The following is a 22,493-nucleotide window of genomic DNA, read 5'->3' as shown; positions in this document are numbered from 1 at the left end:
ACGGTATCGCAGGCAGCACAGCGGATGTGATGCTTGTGCGCTCTATTCCAGCCTGAACCTGGGGCTTTTTCGTAACAAAAGATGTGTTTATACGTTTGGATGAAAGAAGCTAACATGGTATCCACGGGGAAACGGTCTAGAGGTCCGTGCGATGCGGAAAGGATGCGGTTCAAAGCTCGCTACGCAGGCACCCGGCAGCGGTAGGGCAACGCTGCGGTGCTTGCACGCTCAACACGCAGAGCGAACGCTTACGCGTAACCGGGCACCCTGCGACTATTACGCTTGCACAAACACCCATAAGAACATATACTGGAAGTGGTCAGGCCTATATGCGGCCGTCGCTGTCGGGTGAACGAGGCGGCCGCGCATAGGCCGTGCGTTACCCGTGCACCGTCCGGTAGAGTCGCGCCCGTGCACTGTATGTATGTATGTATGTATGTATGTATGTATGTATGTATGTATGTATGTATGTATGTATGTATGTATGTATGTATGTATGTATGTATGTATGTATGTATGTATGTATGTATGTATGCGTGCGTGCGTGCGTGCGTGCGCCCATCTTCAAGGATACAGACTACCGGACACAGAGGCGACGGGTGCTGCGAGCAGTACCAGTGGTACCCGCGCGTCACGTCCATCCTAAAGTCCAGTCTCTGGGGGGCGCCCATCTTCAAGGATACAGACTACCGGACACAGAGGCGACGGGTGCTGCGAGCAGTACCAGTGGTACCCGCGCGTCACGTCCATCCTAAAGTCCAGTCTCTGGGGTGCGCCCATCTTCAAGGATGCAGACTACCGGACACAGAGGCGACGGGTGCTGCGAGCAGTACCAGTGGTACCCGCGCGTCACGTCCATCCTAAAGTCCAGTCTCTGGGGGGCGCCCATCTTCAAGGATACAGACTACCGGACACAGAGGCGACGGGTGCTGCGAGCAGTACCAGTGGTACCCGCGCGTCACGTCCATCCTAGAGTCCAGTCTCTGGGGGCTGTGCTCGCTGCCTGCAGGCATCGCGCATGCCGACGCGGGACGCACCCTGTGTCCTCGTGTCGCTAACCAACTCTACCTGTTTGTCGCTTTTCGGGCACGACAGGAAATCCATCACTTGGCATCAGGGTGATCCGTTCATCGGGGTGCACGCTCTCGAAACCTTTTTCACATTACAGAATTCCAAAACGAACCAGATATTCGGGAACAGTGCCAGCGTCGGAGAACATGCCCTGCTCCGCGACGAGTGCCGGCACCGGCACCACTGGCGCACTCAGAAGCGTGGCCTGCATCGCTCGTGGTGTCTGTGTTCGTGCCGATATACCGCCTCCGCCCTGAACGCCATTCTGCGAAAAATCGGCAACGGACGGTCGCCTGTCTCCGCACCAGCGTGAACACTGCATTGTACCTGATACTGTCAGAAAAAACGATACGTCTGGCATACGACCTTTCGAGGTCACAGAATCACCGCAGCCGTTCAGAGCACATCGGCGAGCTCGCGCACATTCGCGCGTAGCAGCTCCAGCATTTCGGCGCTGACGTGGTACTCGACGGCGCCACCAGTCAGAGTGCCTGGTTGCATGCAGGCAAAAGGAATGCCCAGATCCGCGCTAGCCATACCGGTTACCCCGAAGGTTCGCATGATCATGGAGCTCGTTTCCGAAAAGTGCTCACTGGCTTCCACGGGGCTTGCATTATCCGGAATGGGCTGCACGAAAAGCGTACTATACTGAGCTGCGACCCCAGCCAGTAGCGAGTTGAGTTTCTCAATCACCGTTTGAGCTGCCTTGGTGGGCGTCACGTTTCGGGATACCGGCAACCATGGCCGATTGTAGTGCACATCGACATTGTTCCAGACCATGAGCTGTACCTTGGCGTCAGTCTCTCCGTTCTGACGCATTTGGAAGAGCTCCTCCATAAACGTCTCGACGCGGTGGAAGTCCGTAAACGAGGGGAAGAGTGGCACCACCAAATGGTCTGCGACACCAATAGCGATCCGGGTATAGTCGGAGAAGTGCAGGTCGCCGTCGGTATCGAACAGAACCTTATACGAGGCGGGCGCTTGCTGGAAAGCGCGGCGAAGGCCCTGGACCACAGTGAGGCGCTCAGTGAGCCGGAACGGATGCTGGGATCCACCACCGCTCGACATGGATAGGTAGATATTTGCAGGAATGTGTGTATTGACGTCTGCGACACGAAGCAGGTATTTTTCCACAGGGAAACGGTAGGCACCTCCGCTGCCACCAGCGCTCTTGTCCTCACTGCCCGTGCCACCGCCAAACGTCTGCCGCAAACGACTCACGAAGGAGAGCGGGCCACTGCCGCTGCTCCCACTCGCTGTGGTCGCAGTCTCGCGCAGCGCCCCGGACTGGAACCCCAGCTCGAACGCGAGGCAATCAAAGAGGAGTTTGGTTGTGCCTCCGTGGACAGCCACAAAGTCGCTCAAACTTACCGATGAAGAGCGCTCAAACGAGTCTCCGCCGAGGAAAAGACGCGTCAGGTCGCCAACCACGGTCATGTCCACGACCAGTACGTGCTGATCAGGGTGCGCCAGCGCGTACTCCGCAGCGGACTGGAATAACAGGACCGACTTGCCGCATCCGCCCTTGTGGTTAGCGAAAACTGTACTCGAAACGAGCATTTGTGAATTCTGAGTGAGCTATGAAGGAAGTAGAGCGTTCTCGGGACAAGTTTACCGCACTGGGCGTCGCAGCGTGTAAAGTACTCTGTACGAAACAAGTGAGCGCGATAGTCTTCTCATACGCCGTCGTTTCGGTGGCGTTGTGCGAAACTGCTGAATGCCACGCGTGCGCGTGTGTGTGCGCGCGCGCCTGGCCGCTGCGCACGGCACCCCGGGCCCGCTGGCTGGGTGTGCTCTCGCCTCCGATGCGCTCGCGGGAGGCAGCGTATCGAACGGTCCCCGATCGGGCGTATCGGAGGTCTCAGGGCAGGTCTGTGTGCGCCGACTATCGAGGCTGACACCGCCCGCGAGTCCTGACACGGCGTCGGGCGATGCGTGCTTTGAGTTGACGTCTACCAGTGTGGGCCAACAGAGACGCCCGCTCACGAGGTGTCATGCCGAAGCGGGCGCTAGAGCCGTTGGCGTTACCGTTATGGATGCTCATGACAGGCACAAGGCACCCGGTGGATCGCACGGAGGAAGCGTCTTCTCCAGAGCGAAGCATGAGTATTGGTTTCTGGTGCATCTTGGCTGCTGGACGATCTTCCGAATACCGATACCCGCCACGCTCTCGGGGATGCCGCGGTTCGTGCGGAAGCGATCCGACGCCCTCCAAACAATACCCAATTGCATGCGCACGTCTCCGCACAGCGAAGAAGCCGGCGACGCACCCGTCGTCCCGGATCGTGTCCTGAACGGGGATCAGCGCCCGCCATGCCCCGTTACCCAACCGAATCGCCGACTAGACAGAAGCCCTGGTCTCCGTCGGAATGACGAATCGGAGGCTGGTGGCACGTCAGGGCACACTGTCTGGTGCAGAGCGGTAGCCGCTGCCCCAGGCGTTGCCAGCAGCGGCGCATCTCCCGCGGGATTGCTGCAGGTGCACGCGCCCAGGATCAGCAGCGACCACTCGGCTACCGTGCATGCCGCCGCCGCCTCCATGGCACATACCATAAATATACAAATTAGACCATATTCATCCCATCTGCACCCAGCGATCTGCATTGTGCATTGAAGCACCACCGGTGCGCCGCCGCCGCCGCCTCCTCCAGGCGTTATCGGCTTTCGACGCGGCAACAGCGCCGCCAGTCGCGCTCCAAATCGCAACGGCCTGCGGGCGACACACCGCTCATACCCGCAGTCAGGGCAGCAGCGGTTGCGATTTTACAAGTCTGCGGAGGGCCGCACGGGGTGCCTGCGCTGCGACTCCGTTCGCCCGCTGCTCGCGAATACGTGTCTGTCTGGGCACACACTCGTGCAAACCTTGAGTATTGGGGAAAGCACCGCGCGTACAAAATACAAGCGGTACTGAGAACTCGTCTGGACGTGCGCTGTACGTACGCGCTTTGTACACAAGTCGTGCAGACACGCGAGTACACGTCGACACCTGGACCTGGGTTGACTGCGCCCGAGGTGAAGTTCCTGTTTCCGTCAACAGGCTTCATGTCTTCCGCCGTGCACACAGACGGTACCAAGGGTGCATGCACTGACTGCGGACCGCGCCAGGTTTGGTCTGGAAAGAGCAAGGTGTTTCTTTCGCCTTCGGTGGTGTACGTTCCCCGACAGCGTTTCGAAAATGCGTCGTGCGAACGCTGGCGCCGAGAAGCTGTGGCGCTTCTGAGTGACGCAGCGGGCGCTTCCGAGCTCGCTGGTGACGTATGTTCGCTGCTCAGCGAAGATGATCGGCACGCGGCGCAGTACTTGTGTGCGCAGAGCCCACGACCGGGGGCAACCCGCACGTATGCGGGCGCTCCTGCCGGAGATGCCTCGCCACGTGGCAAGTCTGCGCGCTCGCCGGAGTCTTCGTCCACGCTGTTCCCTCTTCCAGCGTTGACGTCTAGTCAGTGCTCAAGTATTTCGAACGATGTTGCAACTTGTAGCCAAGAAACGAGCGCACGCACGACTGCATACTGGCCAGCCCGAGTCTACCAATCCCAGCGCGTGTCGCCTGGCGCGGTCGAAGCGACCCCAATGGCTGACGCTTGTGAACCTCTAACCCAGGCGACGAAGAAGCGACGAAGACTTGGTTGCGGTTCATTCTCATGTGCGGCAGCGCCGGTGGGCTTGTCGTCGACGCCCGTGTCCATCGAAGCAGCATCGAAACTCGGTTTCAATGCTGGAGCAGGGCACGGGTTGCAGCGTGCTTCCTCCGCGCTGCAGTGGCGATTCCAGCCGCTCGATGCCCTGCGTCGTCGTGAGACCGGCATTCTGCCCGAACATGCGTTGCATCGACAAACGCTCTTGTGCCGCTTTCGCGGCCTCCGTCTCCGCGAGACCTACGACGCCAACGACAGCAACCGGAGCTTCTCGCTTCCGTTGCTTCAACGGCGTGCCGGCGTGGTAGAAATCGTCGCTTTCGGCGATCTGCTCTTCACCTTGACGGCCAACGGGGTCTGTACAGCGTTCCAGACTGTTACACGAAAGCGTCTCTGCTGCTTGAACCTGAGCCCTGATGAAGTCGTGCGCTCTATCTTCCTCAACAAGGCCAATCGAGCGCTCATCACTGTCTCCGTGCGGCACGAAGATCGCTTCCTGCGACTTCGTTGTCGCAGCATCCCGATGGACGCCATCGCGCGAGGCCAGCCTGAAGACAGCATCCCTATCTTTACGAGCGAATGCCTCAGTTGGCCGGGGTTTGTCGAATTTGACGATGTCAACGGCAAGGTGCTTACCTTCAGTGCCAACGATCGCAGCTACACAGTATGGGACCTGACAACCTACCAAAGCCTCTACCGGATCGCGTGTCGCTCTATCGCCGAGATCAAGGTGTCACCGGGCGTGATGTTGCTCATCTATCAGCGCGTCGGAAGCCATGTGCCGCTCCAGTTTGTGGATATCGAAACCGGCGCCGTGCGACATGAACTCTTTTACTTGCTGAACCGATCTCGCAAGATAGAGTTCATCGAGCTCTTCCACGATCGCCTGCTGGTGAAACAGGAGGGCGTGAACCTCCGTATCGTCGATCTGCGCACCAGTACGGAGCAGGAGCTTCTCGGTTCACAGCACCTGACGCCTCACCATTTCATCTTTCTGTACGAGACCAAATTGTTTCTTGTCTTCCGGGATCAGGAGATTCAGGTTTGGGACTTTCGTGCTCGACCCGTTGTTCAACGGCTCTCGAGACAGCATCCGTCCCGTGCCATCTCGGCAGCAGCGAACAATACCCTCTACATATCCGCTGCACAGGATATTTTGGTATCTTATCAGGCAGCGAGCGACGCGAATGAGCATCCGCGTGACGACGATCCGGACGCATCCGACGCTGACCCGAATACCGCAGTGACGCCGCAGTCGTCGTCGACGTCGACGTCCATGGATGGAGCACCTGTGCTGGGTCCGACACCTGACGCAAGCGCCACTGCCCCAGGGGATAGTAGCGCGTCAGGGGTGCGTCCGCAGGTACGACCTGCGCTACCATCGCTCGCCAAAGGAACACCGACGTTGCAGGCACCCTCTTCGACGAGCGATCACCAGTTCGCATCGGTACCCGGTACTAGCTCCAGTGAACGGTTGCGAGCTGGTCAACTGCAGCGTCCGCTTTCGGAGATCTACGACGTCCACAGCGGCTCACTCTGGATCGCACACATTCCTACCGGACTTTGCCTAGGCCGAATCCGGGCGCATCGTGACTCGTTCGAGGAACGTCGAGCGCTCAGTGACGTGACCGCTGTCTACTACCACGAGGATCGCAACGAGATCTATATAGGTGGGCGCTCTGGAAGCGTTCACCGATGGGCGGCGTAGTCGAAAACGCGGCACCTGGAGTATGCATACGCTGCAACGCGGAGCATCATCTGGGGTTGTGGGTATCGCGAGAGCAGCTCCTGGATGCGCGGGTACGCCCATAGCTTGCACTCCTGTCGCGACCTCGATCGGAGATCCATAAAGGGAAGGATTTACATGGAACACGGATCTGCTTGCACCGTTTTTGGTGTTTGTGATTTATTTTCTGAGTTTGCTTTCGATGTGGAGCTTGGATGTTCAGGGAGCAGGAATGCGGGCGCGCTGATGCATAGGTAGGAATGGGGTTCGTTGGCGGGGTGTCGGAGTGGCGTCTTCGACGTGTTCCCGCTGGAATCTGTTGCGTTCCCGGGGCTCAGCAGGATTTGCGAAGCCTCCGACGTAAGATCTGGATTACGACCGCTATCATGATGGAATTCGCACTTGCAAGCGTCCAGGCTTCGCTTTTGCGTCTAGGGAGCGCGCTCAAATCAGCTGCAATCTGGAATTTTTCGGTCTTTCTGTTTCGAGGCAACGAATGTGGGCACAGGCATTCGCGCTGCCGGATCGACGACGAAACAAACTTCAGTGTTTCCGTTGAACACTTGTGTACGCGCTCATGCCGAACGTTCCCCGTGAACGTGCCACCTCAAGGAATCGATGCTGTACGCGTGATGAATCATCCTTACGCTGTGATCACCGTCGATGAGACAGAACTCGACAGCACCATGATCACTCGCACGAGATACGCTCCCAGACACTATCGTTCCTTCGGTTTGCGTAGACAAGGGTCTGGGACTCGAACTTGGGTCATCGCGGCAATCGCTTCAAGTGGAGCGTGCATCACCGCCTTGCACGGCAGGGAGCGTAAACGAATCGAAATCCCGAACTTGATCTCCAGTCCGAGATGTGTGTTCCGATACTTGTTTTCTCATCATGGAAAGCATCACATACGACAACGTTTGTATCGAATGCAAGTGCATATGCTTGCTTGTGCAGCGTACACTAAAAAGTCGACCACGGGAGCCTCCACAAGACGCTGCTGATCGTAGCGGTGTACGGTACCGGACACCAAAGCCGAGAAAGGCACCGCGGCGAGCTCTCTGCACCCATCGAAGGCATGTACCGAGCGATGAAGCAAGCGTTCATGTGCCACAGGGCAGCGCTCGGAGCAGGAAGTTTGGTGGACATATGGAAACACCTGAGCGCAGTCCATTGACATCCAAGCGCACTGTGCACCGCAGCTGTGTACAACAAACTTCAGTATGGCGAGCGGAGCGTGCATTGCAACAACCCCCTGTGCATGAAACGCGTGGACAACAGCCGAAAGCCGTGAAATCGGGACCTGATTGCCGTCAGCAACATCTTTCGAATGCTGACAACGAGGCTGGGCCGAAGGAGAGACCAGCGTGCATAAAGCACATCATCAAAGCGAGCCAAGGGAAGCAGTCGCAGAAAAAGCGCACAAAAGCTGTTGTCGCTGCCAATGGAAAGAGTCCAAAAGTTAAAGTGAACACCCGTGTTGGAGGACCTATTCCATTTTATTCTCAAATGGGTACAAGCGGAACTAGTGCACGCCTTCGTGCCAGAGTACCGGCTGCGATACCTGAACAAGTGCCTGGTCTGTACCGTTGACTCCATCCACGAGAGAAAGCGGCGCCCTTATCATGCACCATGAACGCGTGACACACGTTCGTCCAAACGAGTCGCTGTCTGTGTCAGCGTTATCGTCCAGACGGCACAAGACGCGACCGCCAGCCGCCAGGTACCTCATGGATGTATGTCGCGTTCGCCGGCGGGGCCACCAATTATAAAGTCACAACAATAGAACGATGGAGGAAGGTGCCTCATGGATACACGGCGCATCGGTAGCAGGGATGCTGCGTCAACATGTATGACAACTCGATGATGTAGCCACGCGGTGGCTCCTACGCTGGAGTCAGACGTTTCGGTGGTACGGTTCACGCGTAGCGCACCTGCTGTTGCGCGTAAACGCGAAGCCCCATTCCGCAACACGCCAGATATGCAATCATGACACAAAAAGAGACGACTACCAGGTTGTGGACGGTGTCGGCATCTCGCGGACAAGCACGGCTCCATCGACTCGGTTATGATCATCGACTCGGGTGCCCATGCGCAGGGCAGTGATCTCGCTTCGATCCTCCGCAGCGACTGGCAGCCAATTCGCTTGCAGTAGGTATGCTTGTGGGCGCTTGAGAATCTTGCGAGCATATTTGGCGGGTTTCCGACGATACTTTTTGATGTACTTGGTTCGTAAATGCATCGAGGCATCGAACGGTACGAGTGACTCCTCGCAAATGGAATGCTCCGCTTGCTGGGGCACAGCATCATCATCATCACCATCATCATCATTGGATGACGACTCTGGTACGGATGTAGCGCCCTGTGCCTGCAGAGTCTTTGAAGGTGTCGATTGACGCTGTGTCGGTGCTTGTTCGTGCACATGCCGCTCCGCGGAAGCTGTAACGTTCGTTTTCGTAGTGAAATGCTCGAGGCGTTCGCGTGCCTGCTTTCGCAGAAAGCGCCATCGCGCACACTCTTCCGGTGGTAGCTGGGTATCGCTTTCGACTGGGCTGCTCAGGGTCGCGGGACAAGTTGCACGAAGGTGCGCCTCGGTCGTCGCACGGCCCGACTGCTCACCGCTGACGTGGTTTCCCCGTGCGCCCAGCTGTGTCGGTTCGCGGTCCATCAAAACCCGCAGTTGCCTCTCAGTGACTTGAGCAGTTCCAGAGCCATTCGATACGAAGGGCTGCTCAGCGGACGACGACGTCGTCTGGCGCGCCTCGTCGCAGATCCAGAACTTCACGGAGCCGTGCACAGCTCCGAGAAGCAACTCGGATGTGGACGCCTCGTCCAGACTCGCCCAACGCAGCGTTGCATGCCGCCTAGATTCCACATTGATCTCCGCTTGCACAATCTTATTGCTTGATGCGGAAGCATTCGAGCTCTCAGCTGGAGTCAGCACAAGACGACCTCCGCGTGGAGCGAGCAGTGCGCTGCAGTCAGCGACGGTGTAACCATCCAAGTCTCTGAGGGATAGGTTTGGCGGAAGCCAACCGAGATAAGCGTCGCTTTGGTGCGCACCGAGGTGCATCATCAACAACGCCTGGCGATGTATAGCGACATTCAAGCCTCGATGGCACCACTGCGTCCCAGAGCCAAAGCGCTCGCCCGCTACAGCGCAAACGAGGAGTCACGGGACCGGGCGTCGTCGACGCTTCGCCATTGCCGCGTCGAGCGCTGCTGAACGAGCGTCGCTGGGGGCATCCTTCGCTTCATGGGGCAGCGTTCGGGGAGGCGCTGCTGATAGGCTCTGCACTCGGATGCTCCTAGGAACCGACTCATATTCTGGATGAAATGGACGACCGGTGCGGGTCGCTCCCGTCACTCGAAGATATGGTGCAGTGTCATGGATGCTTTCGCGGCTGGCGATCATCTTACCGGATCGGAAGGTACTCTGGTTCCGCTATCGACGATCGTACAGCGTGAGAAGCTTTCGCAGCGCCCGTACCGCTACACCCCTATCAGCGTACCATAGAATGCAGAACGGCTTGTTCTGCTCCGGACTCTTGATTCTTTTTCGGATATTTTACGATGCGAAGCGTCGACATGATGTTTGCAGGAGTGAAGGTTATCGGATTCGAGGTCGACTTTTCGGAGTGATTGCATCGTCGCTTTCCTGCTGGAGTACATTCGTTCATCGAAAGCAAGATAATTCGCAACGTTCTCGAACGAGCGTTCGTACAGTAGCCGAAATTGTGAATCAGTATCTGCGTAGATACCTCTGTTGTTCTCGGTACGCTAGACAGGGCTTGCTCGAATCACATATCGTTCAGATTCTGGATCTTTCGGTTTCAAGGCAACTCGTGGGCAGAGTTATTCGCGGTGCGGGATGAAAGACTAAAAGGATTCGACCTCAATACTTGATGACGTTCCCCAAGCGCATACGAAGCGTCCACGAATCGTGTCACCTCGAATCATTCATTCCATTCGAATGGCAAGTGATCCCGATTTCTTTATGGCTATCGACGAGACGCCATTCGACAGAAACGTGATACCTCGCACCGTATATGCTATCAGGGGTGGCGTTTCATATGTTTGCTCGAAAAATGTTCATGGAAGCTGGGCCTGAGTCATCGCAGCGATCGCTTCCCGTGCGGCATGCGTCACCGCTCTGCACGAAGAGAACGTAGACGGGTCGAATAATTTTCCCTCTTTTCCGGGTTTGATTCTCCTTCCGGTACTCGTCTCATCATGGAAAGCATTGCGGTCCACACACCCTCTATCGAATGGAACAGCACGCGCTTCCATACGTAGCGGGCAGAGTACTCGTCTGGTGGAGCTGCCAGACGAAGCCCGTGATCGCCGGGTCCTGCACCAGGTGCGGAAACGGAAAACGGCATCGAGCGTATCCTTCTGTACCTGTCAACGGCATACGGCGAGCGATGGAGCAAGCATTTGCACGCCACAGTGCAGCACTCGGAAGACGAGGAGGAGTTGCAGTCGACAGGCGGCAACACCTGCGCAGCGTCAAGCGTCGCTGCTGCTCCAAAGTGCAAGACGAGGCATTACACGAAGGAAACGAACATAGACATCGCAGCGTAGATTGCAGCTTATGCCTGTGCATAACGTGCATCGAAAAAGTGGGAAGCGGCGAGATCTCGGGACTTGACCGCGACCATCAACATGCTTTGACTGTGAAGAATGCTGCAGGAATTACAGGAGAAATTCCCGATTCTCAATCCAGAGACTAGAGACAGGATACGCAAGCATTCGCTGAGCAACCCCGTCAAGGCTGTTGTCGCTGACAATTACCAACAAAGCATAACTTTATTGTGTGTGTACGCCCTCATTACCCAGGTTGACCTGTTGCTTCTCATTCGACACCCGGTATCGATGAATGCATCCTGCAGTGCAGCGGCGACGTGGACGTGCTCGGCAGGCGACGGCACGAGCGTCTCCAAGCCGTTCAGGCCTGCTTCGCTCGTGCTTTCTCGTGTCGTATTCAGGTGTCTGATTCTGGTAGAACAAGATCCTATAGCATACTTTCATCAACTGCAGACGTTGGCGGAAACGGAGCGAGTGTTCGGAGAATCTGCAGTCCGGTACTCGGTTTGTGCCGAAAACGGCGGCCTAGAGCTGCGCCAGTGAAGGCACTGGCTGCCACGACGAGCGCCGGGTCGAGTACCAGCAACGCAGCGACTTGGTCGACGCATTCAGGCTTCTTCTTTTTGTGCAGAAGCGCGAATCGCAAGCTTCAAGAATATGGATCATGAGCGCCAGAGCAAACGCGTCGGTCTCGGGTTTGCTCCGCGAGGCGAAAGAGGCACTTCGCGACAAACGTTACGCCTATGCGCTGGAGTGTGCCCGGCAGGTCCTTCAACAGGATCGAGGCAACTACTTCGCATACGTTTTCGTGGGTGCAGCTGCAGCGGGCCTTGGCGAGCGAGAACGATCGCTCCAGGCTTACCAGCGCGCCACAGCGCTGCGTCCGACGGACCTCTTGGCATGGCGAGGACTCTGTGAGTCCGCCGCTGAGGCAACGGGAACCGAGTCGACAGCCTACTGGCGTGCGGTTCTCGAAGCGTGCGACCGCTGCATAGAAGCCGAGCCAACAGCGACAGATGAACAGCGACTTGAGCAGCTTCTGGTGCGTCGTCAACGAGCACTCGACGTCTTGTGTGGACGAACACCCTCGGATCATGCATTCAACGAACTAGACTGCGAACGTCTCCAGGCACGTTTCGAAGTGGAACACCGTGAGCCCGACGCGCTCGAGTGGCTACACATGGCTGGCTACTTGAAAAGCAGCACCACCGGCGGACTCGTGGCGTTGTGGAGATGGTTTCAACGTGCAGCAACAAGGGCATGGCGCGAGCACCCTGTTCGCTTTGACGCGTACCTCCGAGCAGCAATGAGCATGTGGACGTACGCAGGCGACCCGCATGCGCTGCTGGACTCCTGGATAAACGGTGCCGCAAGCGGTGACGTCGTATGCACCAGCGTACTCGAAGCGTTGCTGTTCAACGACACAGCGCCGCAGTCGTTGGTAAACTCATGGCGAGAATGGTGCCAGCGAACGGTTCACCGAGTGCCGTATAGTGCGCACACCAACGAGCTGGCTCGGGTGCTTCTTTTCGTGATTGCTATTCGATGTCGGAATGACGACAGCAGAAGCACTGCCGCTCGAAGCAGCACCGAGGACCTCGCCATCGACAACTTTAGAGGTAAGACACCTCTGACGCAGGCGCTACTGCAGTTGGGTGTCGGCATGCACCGCAGAGAATGGCATGTCGTTGCTCGAGCTGCTGGACGCGCGGTGCAGCATCTCCGCGAGCTTCAGTCAGAGCAGCGACATCTTTCCGTACTCCTTGCATCGCTCCATTTGGCCGTGGGTATTGCGAAGCATGCGCTGGGTCATCCGCAGGAGGCACAAGATGCTTTCCAGATGGCTCTGGAGGTTCTTCACACCGAAGCGTTCACGGGCGATGCGGTGCTCTGGTCGACGCGTCTGCGCTGTGCTGCCTGGCGCCTACTTGCAGTGGAGCTTTGGCAACACAACGATGTGCGCTCGCGCCAACGAGCACTGTCGCTCTGTGAACAGGTGTTGGCGGCTGATCCGAATGACTTGTGGGCACAAGTTCATCGCATAGAGTGGCACGATGAGCAGGCACGCTCAGAGGCGTCACTGGGGCGCTCCTACGCTGGTGACCGCTGCGTCGACTGGGAGCGACACTGGTCAGTGCTGCAAAATCTGCGGGTGGAAGCAGATGACCACGAGCCGACACCGATGCCCCTGGGACTTGTGCTTCTTGGATGGGGTCGTGACGTCGCCTCGACCTCTCGCCTACGAGCACTCGCCTTGCAAAGTCGGGCACGACATCGCCGTCTGCGGCACCAGCGTAAGCAATCCGCCCCAGTGGAGTGCGACGCCAGCTCCAGAGCTGCTGATGCGATACCAGACTTGCTGGCGGCGATAGCAATCGACCCGTGTTTCGGTGCACCGTACCTGGAGCTGGCGCGCGTACTCTGGGAAAGCGCCCTAGCGCTGGGTTGGCCGTCGGGTGCCGGCGAACGTGCCCTGGTGCTGGACACCCCGGCACCAGAGATGGATCACGCTATCTGGAAAGCGTCGGGTAGCGCTAATCCGACCGCTGCTGCAAGTCTGGCTGCAGTACGCGCAGGAGCCTCGGGCTGTGGTGCATTGTCTGGAGCGGTGCCCTTCGCGCGACCGAGCGTTTCGGTATCACTGCTCCCACATGATGTGCAGGTGCCGGTTACAGACTCGAGCGCGGCTCATCAGACGTCGACGACAGCGTCCATGAATGCTTCGGGTACTCCGAACGAAGCGGACGCCGCTCGACTGAGGCAGCGGAGCGAACCCAGTGCGACGAAGCGACCGGGTACGTTGTCGCCGTCATCATCGACACTGGACAATGCGACGCGCAGTGCAGAGCCTCAAGACCGGCGCACAGGCCCAGGTGAGGCGCAGGGGAGCGCTGCATCCGCAGAGCATCCGTTGCCTGGAAACGAGCCCCTGTCGCAGGAGCATGCCAGTGTCACAGAGCAGGTGAATCGCGGCGATGCACGAGAGCGTTCTCAGAAAGCTCGCCGGTACTGGCAGCTCGCCCTGCATTGTCTCGAAAGAGCGCATGCACTCGAACCGAGCGATGAAACTGCCGCGCTACGACTTGTACAGGCTTACTCGTGGCTCCTGCACGAGCAGGTGCAACGAATGGACTCCAGCGCCGTCTGGAACGCCGTCCAACGCATGGAACAAGTGTGCCTGACGACGATCGCTGCTCATTCGAGGACGCTACCATGGGCCTGGTTCACGTTAGGCTGGTTGCAGTTCGAGCGGCAGGACTGGTCGGCTTGCTCCGTCTCACTCCAAAAATACCTGCAGACTGAGGATGTCAGTGCCTTTCGAGATCGTCGGCGACTGCTCGCCTGGTACGCACTCGGGGAGGCCTACCAGCAGCAGGGTAAGATTGTTGCAGCTGCCGAGGCGCTTTCGCGGAGCTGGAGTTTCCGAGACCATCTGATGCGTTCATCCAGTAGCGACGCGCTCCAGTTGATGACACTTGTCGGTACAGCGTATGCGTCGCTCTTGGCTGCAGAGGGACGGCACACCGAGGCCTTGAGCCTCGTTGGCGAGCTCGAACGCTTGTTGCTTGAGCGAAACGCCGGCGGTGCGTCACATGAAAGCGAACGAGCTGCGCACGCGCGCTACACAGAGGCACCTGAGGTGCCAGGAGCAGCCGCCTCCGCAGTGGAGACGGAAATATGGAGTGGAATCGCGGGGCAGCGGGCTTGCCTAGACGGTACCCGGGGTACTGTCGACTCTGCAGCGCGAGCAGGAGCGGAAACAGCCGCTGTTGCTCCTGCTGCAACTGCGCATGCTGCTGTGGCGCTTCCGACAGCGCCCATCGTGTCGACAAGCGACAACGCACAACCTTCGACAGCGACTGTGCAGGGACAACCCGACGGAACCGGGACCCGCAACATGCAAGCCTCGTTGTGCATGCTAGATGCGCTTTTGTATTCGAGTCTAGCGCGCATTCAGGATAGCTTTGCTGAGCTGCAGTGGACGCTCGGATGCCAGCGAGCAGCACAGCACAACTGGCACATGGCGATGGAGGCACTCGAGCGCGCCAACCGAGCGCTGCCGTCCGGAGCAGGCACCGCAGCACTCGAGAGTCGCTTTGTTCAGATCGTGATGAAGGTCTTGCGACGTCTCGGGCCAGCCGCGTTGACAGCTCTCTGCTCGTCCTCGTGCTCGGCAGGCGAGGAAGCAGCGTCACGGTCGCGTTCCAGCGCGACTTTGGTTGTAACCGAGGCTTCAGTACCGAGTTTGCGTCGCATTCGCGAGGTGTTGCAGCGCATACTGGACCGTTCTGGCGGTGCCCGCGCTCAGCCTATCCTCTTCGCGATGTTGCAGCTGCTCGCTTTACTCGAATGCGTTCGAAGTGATGATGGGGCTCAGGACGGCTTGGAGTCCGGTGTCCGACAAGCCCTTGAGACGCTCATCAATACGTTGCAGGGAGCGGGACCGAAGGCGCGTGGACCTCTGGCGGGCTTGCTTCTGGTGAGCCTCGCCTTCACCGGATGCATTTGCTACCACGACGTGGAGCGCTGGTCGTTACTCTCGCGTCTTGGTCGACTTGATATCGATACCGCGGTTGTCGTGGTGGCGTTGGCGCTTCTGAATGAGGTGCGCTGTCCGGAGGCAGCCCTGGCCTCTGCGGACGAACGACAGATTGCGACAGATTCGGCGTCTTTGGGGCACGACTCGAGCACAGCGCTCGAACGTGGTCTCGAGTGGCTCTATGCACACCACACGGACAGCAGACTAGGCACAACGCTCATGGCGATGGTTTATGAGCGTCTTCTGGGCGATCTGAACAGCGCAGATCGTTTCTCTGAACTGAGCGTGCTTGCCGATCCGACGGAGGCGCTTGCGCAGCTTCGTGCTATTCCCGCCTTTTTGCGACGGAGCTGTAGCGCTACCGAAGCGCTCAGTGCTGCGGACTGGATTCGACATGCGTTCTATTGGCGCCGAGTCCAGCAACACGGCCTCTTGTGGCCGCCCCCGCAGCCGATGATGCGAATCACGACGCCTTTAGCGGCTGAGATGAAGCAGCAGGCGTTTTGTGAAGTAGCAGCCCAGTTGGATGCGTACTGGTCGGAAAATATTGCTCGACTTGCTGGTGAACGACGGCAACACGCTCTGGCGGTAGGCATCGAGATAGAGGCAGCATCAGAGGGCGACGAGTCACCAGAGGCGTATCTGGACTGGATTCACCGTTACCCGGACCTGGCTGAGGTGAGGCCCTTCGCCTGGGGCCCCCAGCAGCCACCCCAGTGATATCGGTGATACATCGAGGGTGTCTATGGTGTCGAGAGCTTGGCGCTCTGTATGGATCAGTGCGCGTTGGTCATGGGCGGGGTTTCACTGTAACCCAATGGATATGCCTCTAGAGTTGTGGTTGTGTGTGTGTCTGTGTGTTGTTGTGGATACGTGTAAAGTAGGCACGCGGCACCGGAGCAAGACGTAGCGTGGTGCCTCGAACGCTGCACCTCGAGGCACCCGACACTCTACGCGAACACACATTGAGCGTCTTCGGAGTAGCCGAGCCCCCGACGCCGACAGTCGACTCGCAACGCGCACGCCATAGAGTTTGGACAGAGGCGTTCATCTTCGACCATGAAAATGCTGCGGTACCTATGGCAAGTGAAGCGACAGGGCTTGCACCAACCGCACGTCTGAGCGCAGTGCGTATCGCTCGGGCCTGATGCCAGCGCAGGTGGTCGCGGTACGCTGGTCGTGGTCTGCTTTATCGGGACGTCGTATGGGACGCGTTTGCTGCTGGTCTCTGGGAAAGGTTTCAGCGGCACTGCGCTGCCGTCCAGACATGCCGGATGTCTTCTAGGTATCTGAACGGGCACTGACGCTGTTTATCAGCATTTTGGCGCCGATCTATGGCCACGGAGCGGTTGCATTCGCCTGATAGAGCCCGTGGTGCTTTTCCAGGAATGAACCAGCGTCAGCCCGGAGTCTATCGGTGCACCACACGCGCTGTGGAGAAATCGGCACCAGACAGGGAGCTTGACGCTCCAGCTGTTTCTTTGTTTGTTTGTTAGTTTGTTGGGCGGAGGTGTTCGCCGGATCCTATTCGGTAGCAGCCGCTGTGTTTTTTTCTGGAAGAGTTCCATGAACGTTCTATGGCCCTCTCGATCTACTCTAGGTTGTCCACAACTCCTCGATTCGGCTGCTGTACTCATTCGGTGCCTTCTGTCGGTTTCAGGCAGTGCCGCTGAACGGGGCTGCGTCCCGTGTTCCCGATCCGATCATAAGGAGCTGGCGCAATCACCGGGTCATTCGTCGAGCGCGCTCAACGCATACTCGCTTCCGTGTCTTGCTGCAAGTAGTGAGCACGCCTTCGATCTCCGTCATGACAGCTGTTCATATGCAGCAACGATGCACGCGCTGCTTCCGCGCTTCCGCTTTGGTGTCGCGATGGCTGAATCGCGTTTCCACAAGTCTTCCCATCCGTCGAAGCGCACTGCGTCGTTGTTCCGCTCCACAGTATCTGACGAAATCGCCAAGTCTCTTATTTCCATACTCCATCCCATCTTTAGAAGCGTCTCGCAACATCTACCGAAAAGCACTATTTGAGAGAGAGTCTCCTCTGCCCAGAGTCCATGCCATGTGCACAAGCCTCTTGTATCGTTTACCAGAGCTTGCAACGCGAACGGTCTGCGGTGCTCGCCTGCACGCATCTGCATGCAGTGCAACAGCAGATCTGCGACAAAGTATTCCATTCCTGGTACTGGGCTGCTGCACGCAGCTGCATGCAGCGCAACAGCAGATCTGCGACAACGTATTCCATTCCTGGTACTGGGCTGCTGCACGCAGCTGCATGCAGCGCAACAGCAGATCTGCGACAAAATATTCCATTCCTGGTACTGGGCTGCTGCACGCATGCGTGCACGCGGCGACACCGACACGCATGCGCCGCTCCGTTACGGACACGTATGTTCAAGGCGTGCCCGCTGTTGACGACAGCAGAGGAAGACATGTCGTCATCGGAGGACGGAGAGCACCAATTTAGTACCATGAAGATCTTGGAGCGAAGGCTTGGTCTGGAAGTCTGGTCGGACACTGACTCTGAGGAACAATTCTCACCAGCAAACGGCCCGAGCGAGGCGTCCGACGCAGATGCGTGGTACTTGAGCGCGGACGCTGAACCCGGCGTCGACAGCGGCGAGGCGCACGATGCGCTGCTCCGATCGGTTCTGGGCCGAGTACCAAGCCGCGCTCGACACGTGCGAGAACGGCTTGACGCGCCGCCTGAGCACCCAGAGCAGCCGTCGTTGGGCTGGAGCGGTAGCCATGAACAGCCACAGGTCCGGCTGACCGACTTTTTAGGCGCATTGTCGCCCAGAGACGTGCACCATGAAGAAATGAAGCGCCACATTGAGCGGCTATCGCAAGCAAGACCGGATCAGCGGTTGCGACCACCGCCACATCGACTCGCTGCTGCGGCAGCACAGCAAAAAGCAGCATACCAGGCACGGAAGAAGGAGCTTGAAGGTTGGCGGCCAGTTGTACAGCACCTCGAGTCTAAGCAGCATCTATCTTTCCCGCTGAAAGACGCATCAGAACTTGGGGAAGCAAGTTTCGGGGAGGCAGTCAACGACCTTCAACAGCTGGATAGGGCGATGCGGCAGACTCCGCGAGCGGGGCTCGAGACCACCGTCCGCGATATTCTCGTTGCGCAAGAGGCACTGGATGAAAACCAGATGCTTCAGGCGGAAAGCCGCGCTCTCCAACATCTCACTCGCTCTGAAATTGAACGCCGTAAGCGGGAACTCGCCAGGAATCGCACGCTGCTTTTCTACCAGGAGCAGCGCGCGAAACTCCTCAAGCGGATCACGAGTCGACGAACGCGGCGCTTACGCAAGCACCGACGAGAGCGCGTCCGGGAGCTCCGCATTCGAGATTTGCAGGCCATCGCTGGTGCAGGATCGAAGGCTCCGGGGCAGCGCCCAGCGGCAGCTACAAACAATGATGAGGTTGCAGCCGCTCGCTCAGAGCTAGAGGCTCTCCAACGGGAACAGGAGCGTCAACGCGCCCTCGAGCGTGCAACGCAACGCCATCGACGCAAGAGCCAATGGGTGCGTCACCAGCTGCAGCGTGGCTTCGAGAAACTCGATACAGCGACTCGCGATGCCATTCGAGAGCAGGATCGCGCTGCGGACCTGGCGCTACGTCGACCAGCGGCGCTGCTGTCCACGGGATCCTCTGAAGAACGCATGGAAGATGCCGGCGGCTCGCTGCCTCCATCCAATCCGCAACATGCGCCGAGCGATCTAGAAACTGAAAACGTTGCCGCACGATCGTCTGCAGCTGGGTCTGGCCAGGGGGCAACGAAAAGCGCTCTTTCGGGACTTGCTGGTTTGGCTTTTATGAAACGAGCTGCGGAACAAGTGCTGCATGATGTGCCTAATAAGCGCGACTGTCAGGCAGAGAACTGGGTGCATGCTCGGCGTCGTTACGGCGTTCGCGTTGCTGATTCCGCAACAGATACAAGTGTTACGGACGCGAGCGAGTCCAGCGAAGACGAAGACGACAGTTTGGATAATATCCGCAATAGGCTCTCAGACGACGAGGACGCCAATGACCGTGCCGCTTGTGGCGCACGCTGCAGCCACGGAGAACGCAAGAACCCCGAGACGCGACATACCGGGACCAGTGGTGCAGCTGGGCCCATCGGCGACGATTCGATCCCGCTGCGGCCAACAGATGCGACTTTTCAAAAGTTTGAGGCCGCGCTGGGCGACGAAACCGAGCTAGCGGCATCGAAACGATTCGAAACAGCTTCAGCGCCGAACAGAGAAACGACGCCGAATGATGAAACCCCAGTCACGGAATCCGCTTCGGAGCAACCAGTCGAGACTTGTGACGGTGTGCCGGCACACGCGCTGCCAGCTGCGCCTAGCGCTTCGCGCAAACGCCACCGTGCGGAAGAGACAGCCGAGTTCAGTGCGCTGGGCGATGGAACGTGCTCCGCTCGGCATCTTGAATCCGTTGCTAGCGTCCGCAGAAATGGGCCTACTGGCGATACCTCGGGAGCGGAAGCGCACAAATCATCGACACCTGACCCGTATCGCAATCCGTGGTTGCAACAGTCTGCTTCCGCAGGTCATCCAGGCGATCCACTGTGCAAGTCGTCCAATGCCGGCTTTGAGACGCACGCAACTGATGCCGTTGCGCTGAAAAGATTGCGGGCGCCGTCTCCGGCTCCGAATGGAGACGCGCTGACGTACGTGTCGACTCCAGGCGCCGCAGACGCGAGTTGCGTTTCAGCAGCACGCGCCTCTACTCCACGTACCAGAGTGAGCGCTTCAAACGCGTCGGTGTCTTCAGATGCACCATCGGAAGCTGCGCAACACAAGTGCGCAACTAACGCGGCGGCGGCGAGTGCGGGATCCGCACTCAAGGATCAACCGGCCGGCCATCGACATGATAACGAAGCCTCCGATGAACAGGTACGTTGGGTGCAGGTGGCCTTTGGTGATGCGGGGGCAGCCACCGCAGAGGATGAAGCAGAATTCGCCCGACAGAAAGCAGCGCAGCTAGAGGCTGAGCTTGATGAGCTCGCGGATACCAGTGCGATTCCAACGGTGCTTCCTGGCTGGGGCTTTTGGTCCGGGGCAGGTCTGGAAAGCGCCTACGAACGACGCCTGAAAGAACGTCGCGAGCAAGCTGCAGCGCGCGTTCGAGCGATGGCGCAGGCACGCCGTCGTGACCGCCAGCTGGGGCACGTCATCCTGTCGGAACGTCGTCTTGCGCGCGCTGCAGATATGCTTCAGGTTCGGCGAGTCCCGTCAGGTTTCCAGGGTGCCGCTCACTTTGAGGCTGTAACGGTCGGCGGTACGCCACTTGGTCCCGAATGGGTTACCGTTCGTACGCACGAGCAGCTAGTGCGTCCCGCGGTCCAGAGTCGACGGGGTGTCCCCATTGCTCCGCTGCTGCGCAAGCATCTCGTACCCTGAGTGCCATGTAGCGCGCAACCTCATTCCTGGAAGCGATTGGCGACACGTGCTCGGAAGCAGGACACATGCGCTAGGTTTGCGCATACGAATGAGCGGGAATCCCTCTCGGTGCTGTTTTCAGGAGTCTGGGACGTAATCGATCCACGACCAGGATGCTTCGATGTGCATCTAGTGCGCGTACGTGTCCTCTGTAAACGAGGTTTCTGGAATATGCACTGAACGCTCGGTAATCTTACAGGCAGACTCGAGGATAAAACGATACAGAGTCACTCATGGATCAAGGTGTGTGTGTGTGTGTGCGCGTGCCTATGCATACAATGAACGAACCAGACATACGGTAGCGTACGTACACAGGTAACCACAATCCACATTATATCAAATTATCCATCGATCCTGGTTATGGGAAAGCGCACCAGCAGCACCAGCACCAGCGCTATCGAGCGGCATCCGGAGAGCGCACGGGCGAAACGCCGCCGTCACAGCGGGGGCGTTCAACGTCAGCTACGCCTTGGACGGATACTTTGTGCCGAACTAGGCATTCCATGGGAGCGCAACGCATCCCCACGATCTGATCATGAGTGAGAGAACCGACTCCGAGTCTTTTTCTCGGGTTCTCAGACCTGAGTCTTCCTTGGTACTCCCGGGAGACACTGTACTTGCAGACGCTCGAGCACAGCTGCCCGCAAACCTGGTGCCGTTGCGGGTGGGGCCCGGCATCACTGCGCTCCCCGACTGGAACCGTCCAAGTCAGTTGATCGCGACTCGTACAGGCAGACTGCGCTACGCTCCGCGAATGCACGTCGAGTCAAACCAGCGGCGGTACATTCCGTACGTGAACGATGTTGTTGTTGGGGTTGTGGTCGATCGGGTCGGGGGCGACCACTATCGGGTTGCGATTGGCGCAGCAACGCCCGCGCTTCTACCACTCCTCGCTTTTGAGGGCGCAACCAAACGCAACCGTCCACACCTGGCTCCAGGGCACGTTGTCTATGCGCGTGTCACGCAGGTGCCTACCCCGCAACGATTCGCCGAGACCGAGCTCAGCTGCCAGGCGCCTGGTAGTGCAAAAAGCTGGACCAGTGGTGAAGCGATCTTCGGTAGACTAGCAGGAGGAACGCTGTTTAGAATATCACTGGCGGCAGCACGGCAGATGATTCGGCAAGACGCGCCGGTTCTGCAGCAGCTAGGGAAACAGCTCGTGTTCGAACTGGCTATCGGCATGAATGGAATCGTATGGGTTAAGGGCCGCACGACTCGGACAACGATTCTCGTTCGACACGCGATCCAGCGCGGCATTCGTTCAAGTCCAACGGAAGCGCGACGACTTGTTCGGCAGCTGATAGAGGCAGTGTCGCAAGCTGATACGGAATCGATGCAGACGCTGTGAGCGGGTATCAATCACGGCTGATGATGACGATGATGATGGTGCTGGGACTAGGGGCGTATGCTGCGCCAAAAAGCGTGGCAACGGCAAACATGCTATGATCCTGACGAGTGCCGAGGAATGCCCCTGGCGCCAG

General features: G+C 58.4%; 6 protein-coding genes and 2 non-coding genes across 8 annotated transcripts; 5 read left to right on the top strand and 3 right to left on the bottom strand.

Moving 5' to 3' along the window:
- The first annotated feature begins 26 nt into the window (after window positions 1–26).
- CYME_CMI024T lies at window positions 27–1,933 on the top strand. The gene has a single exon (XR_002461317.1). It is a non-coding gene; the product is annotated as a hypothetical transcript (transcript).
- CYME_CMI023C (hypothetical protein) lies at window positions 1,468–2,508 on the bottom strand (the record flags this gene model as incomplete). The annotated part of the gene is made up of 1 exon (XM_005536164.1): window positions 1,468–2,508. One exon carries the CDS (start codon window positions 2,506–2,508, stop codon window positions 1,468–1,470), a length of 1,041 nt encoding a protein of 346 aa, XP_005536221.1.
- A 1,605-nt stretch (window positions 2,509–4,113) lies between these two features.
- CYME_CMI022C (hypothetical protein, conserved) lies at window positions 4,114–6,414 on the top strand (the record flags this gene model as incomplete). Its single annotated transcript, XM_005536163.1, has 1 exon — window positions 4,114–6,414. The coding sequence occupies one exon, from the start codon at window positions 4,114–4,116 to the stop codon at window positions 6,412–6,414; it is 2,301 nt and encodes a 766-aa protein (XP_005536220.1).
- Window positions 6,415–8,440: 2,026 nt separating this feature from the next.
- On the bottom strand, window positions 8,441–9,508 carry CYME_CMI021C (hypothetical protein; the record flags this gene model as incomplete). Its single annotated transcript, XM_005536162.1, has 1 exon — window positions 8,441–9,508. The coding sequence occupies one exon, from the start codon at window positions 9,506–9,508 to the stop codon at window positions 8,441–8,443; it is 1,068 nt and encodes a 355-aa protein (XP_005536219.1).
- A 1,730-nt stretch (window positions 9,509–11,238) lies between these two features.
- Window positions 11,239–17,652, bottom strand: CYME_CMI019T. The gene has a single exon (XR_002461316.1). It is a non-coding gene; the product is annotated as a hypothetical transcript (transcript).
- Window positions 11,684–16,279, top strand: CYME_CMI020C (hypothetical protein, conserved; the record flags this gene model as incomplete). Its single annotated transcript, XM_005536161.1, has 1 exon — window positions 11,684–16,279. The coding sequence occupies one exon, from the start codon at window positions 11,684–11,686 to the stop codon at window positions 16,277–16,279; it is 4,596 nt and encodes a 1,531-aa protein (XP_005536218.1).
- A 297-nt stretch (window positions 17,653–17,949) lies between the features above and the next one.
- CYME_CMI018C (similar to U3 snoRNP component Utp14p) lies at window positions 17,950–20,973 on the top strand (the record flags this gene model as incomplete). The annotated part of the gene is made up of 1 exon (XM_005536160.1): window positions 17,950–20,973. The coding sequence occupies one exon, from the start codon at window positions 17,950–17,952 to the stop codon at window positions 20,971–20,973; it is 3,024 nt and encodes a 1,007-aa protein (XP_005536217.1).
- A 574-nt stretch (window positions 20,974–21,547) lies between these two features.
- On the top strand, window positions 21,548–22,360 carry CYME_CMI017C (similar to exosome complex exonuclease RRP40; the record flags this gene model as incomplete). The annotated part of the gene is made up of 1 exon (XM_005536159.1): window positions 21,548–22,360. The coding sequence occupies one exon, from the start codon at window positions 21,548–21,550 to the stop codon at window positions 22,358–22,360; it is 813 nt and encodes a 270-aa protein (XP_005536216.1).
- Between the last annotated feature and the right edge of the window lie 133 nt (window positions 22,361–22,493).

This window comes from Cyanidioschyzon merolae, chromosome 9 (genome assembly GCF_000091205.1).
Source record: "Cyanidioschyzon merolae strain 10D DNA, chromosome 9, complete genome".
Classification (NCBI taxonomy): Eukaryota; Rhodophyta; class Bangiophyceae; order Cyanidiales; family Cyanidiaceae; genus Cyanidioschyzon; species Cyanidioschyzon merolae.
The sequence above is the reverse complement of the archived record's forward strand: the minus strand, read 5'-3'. Positions and strand labels throughout refer to the sequence as shown.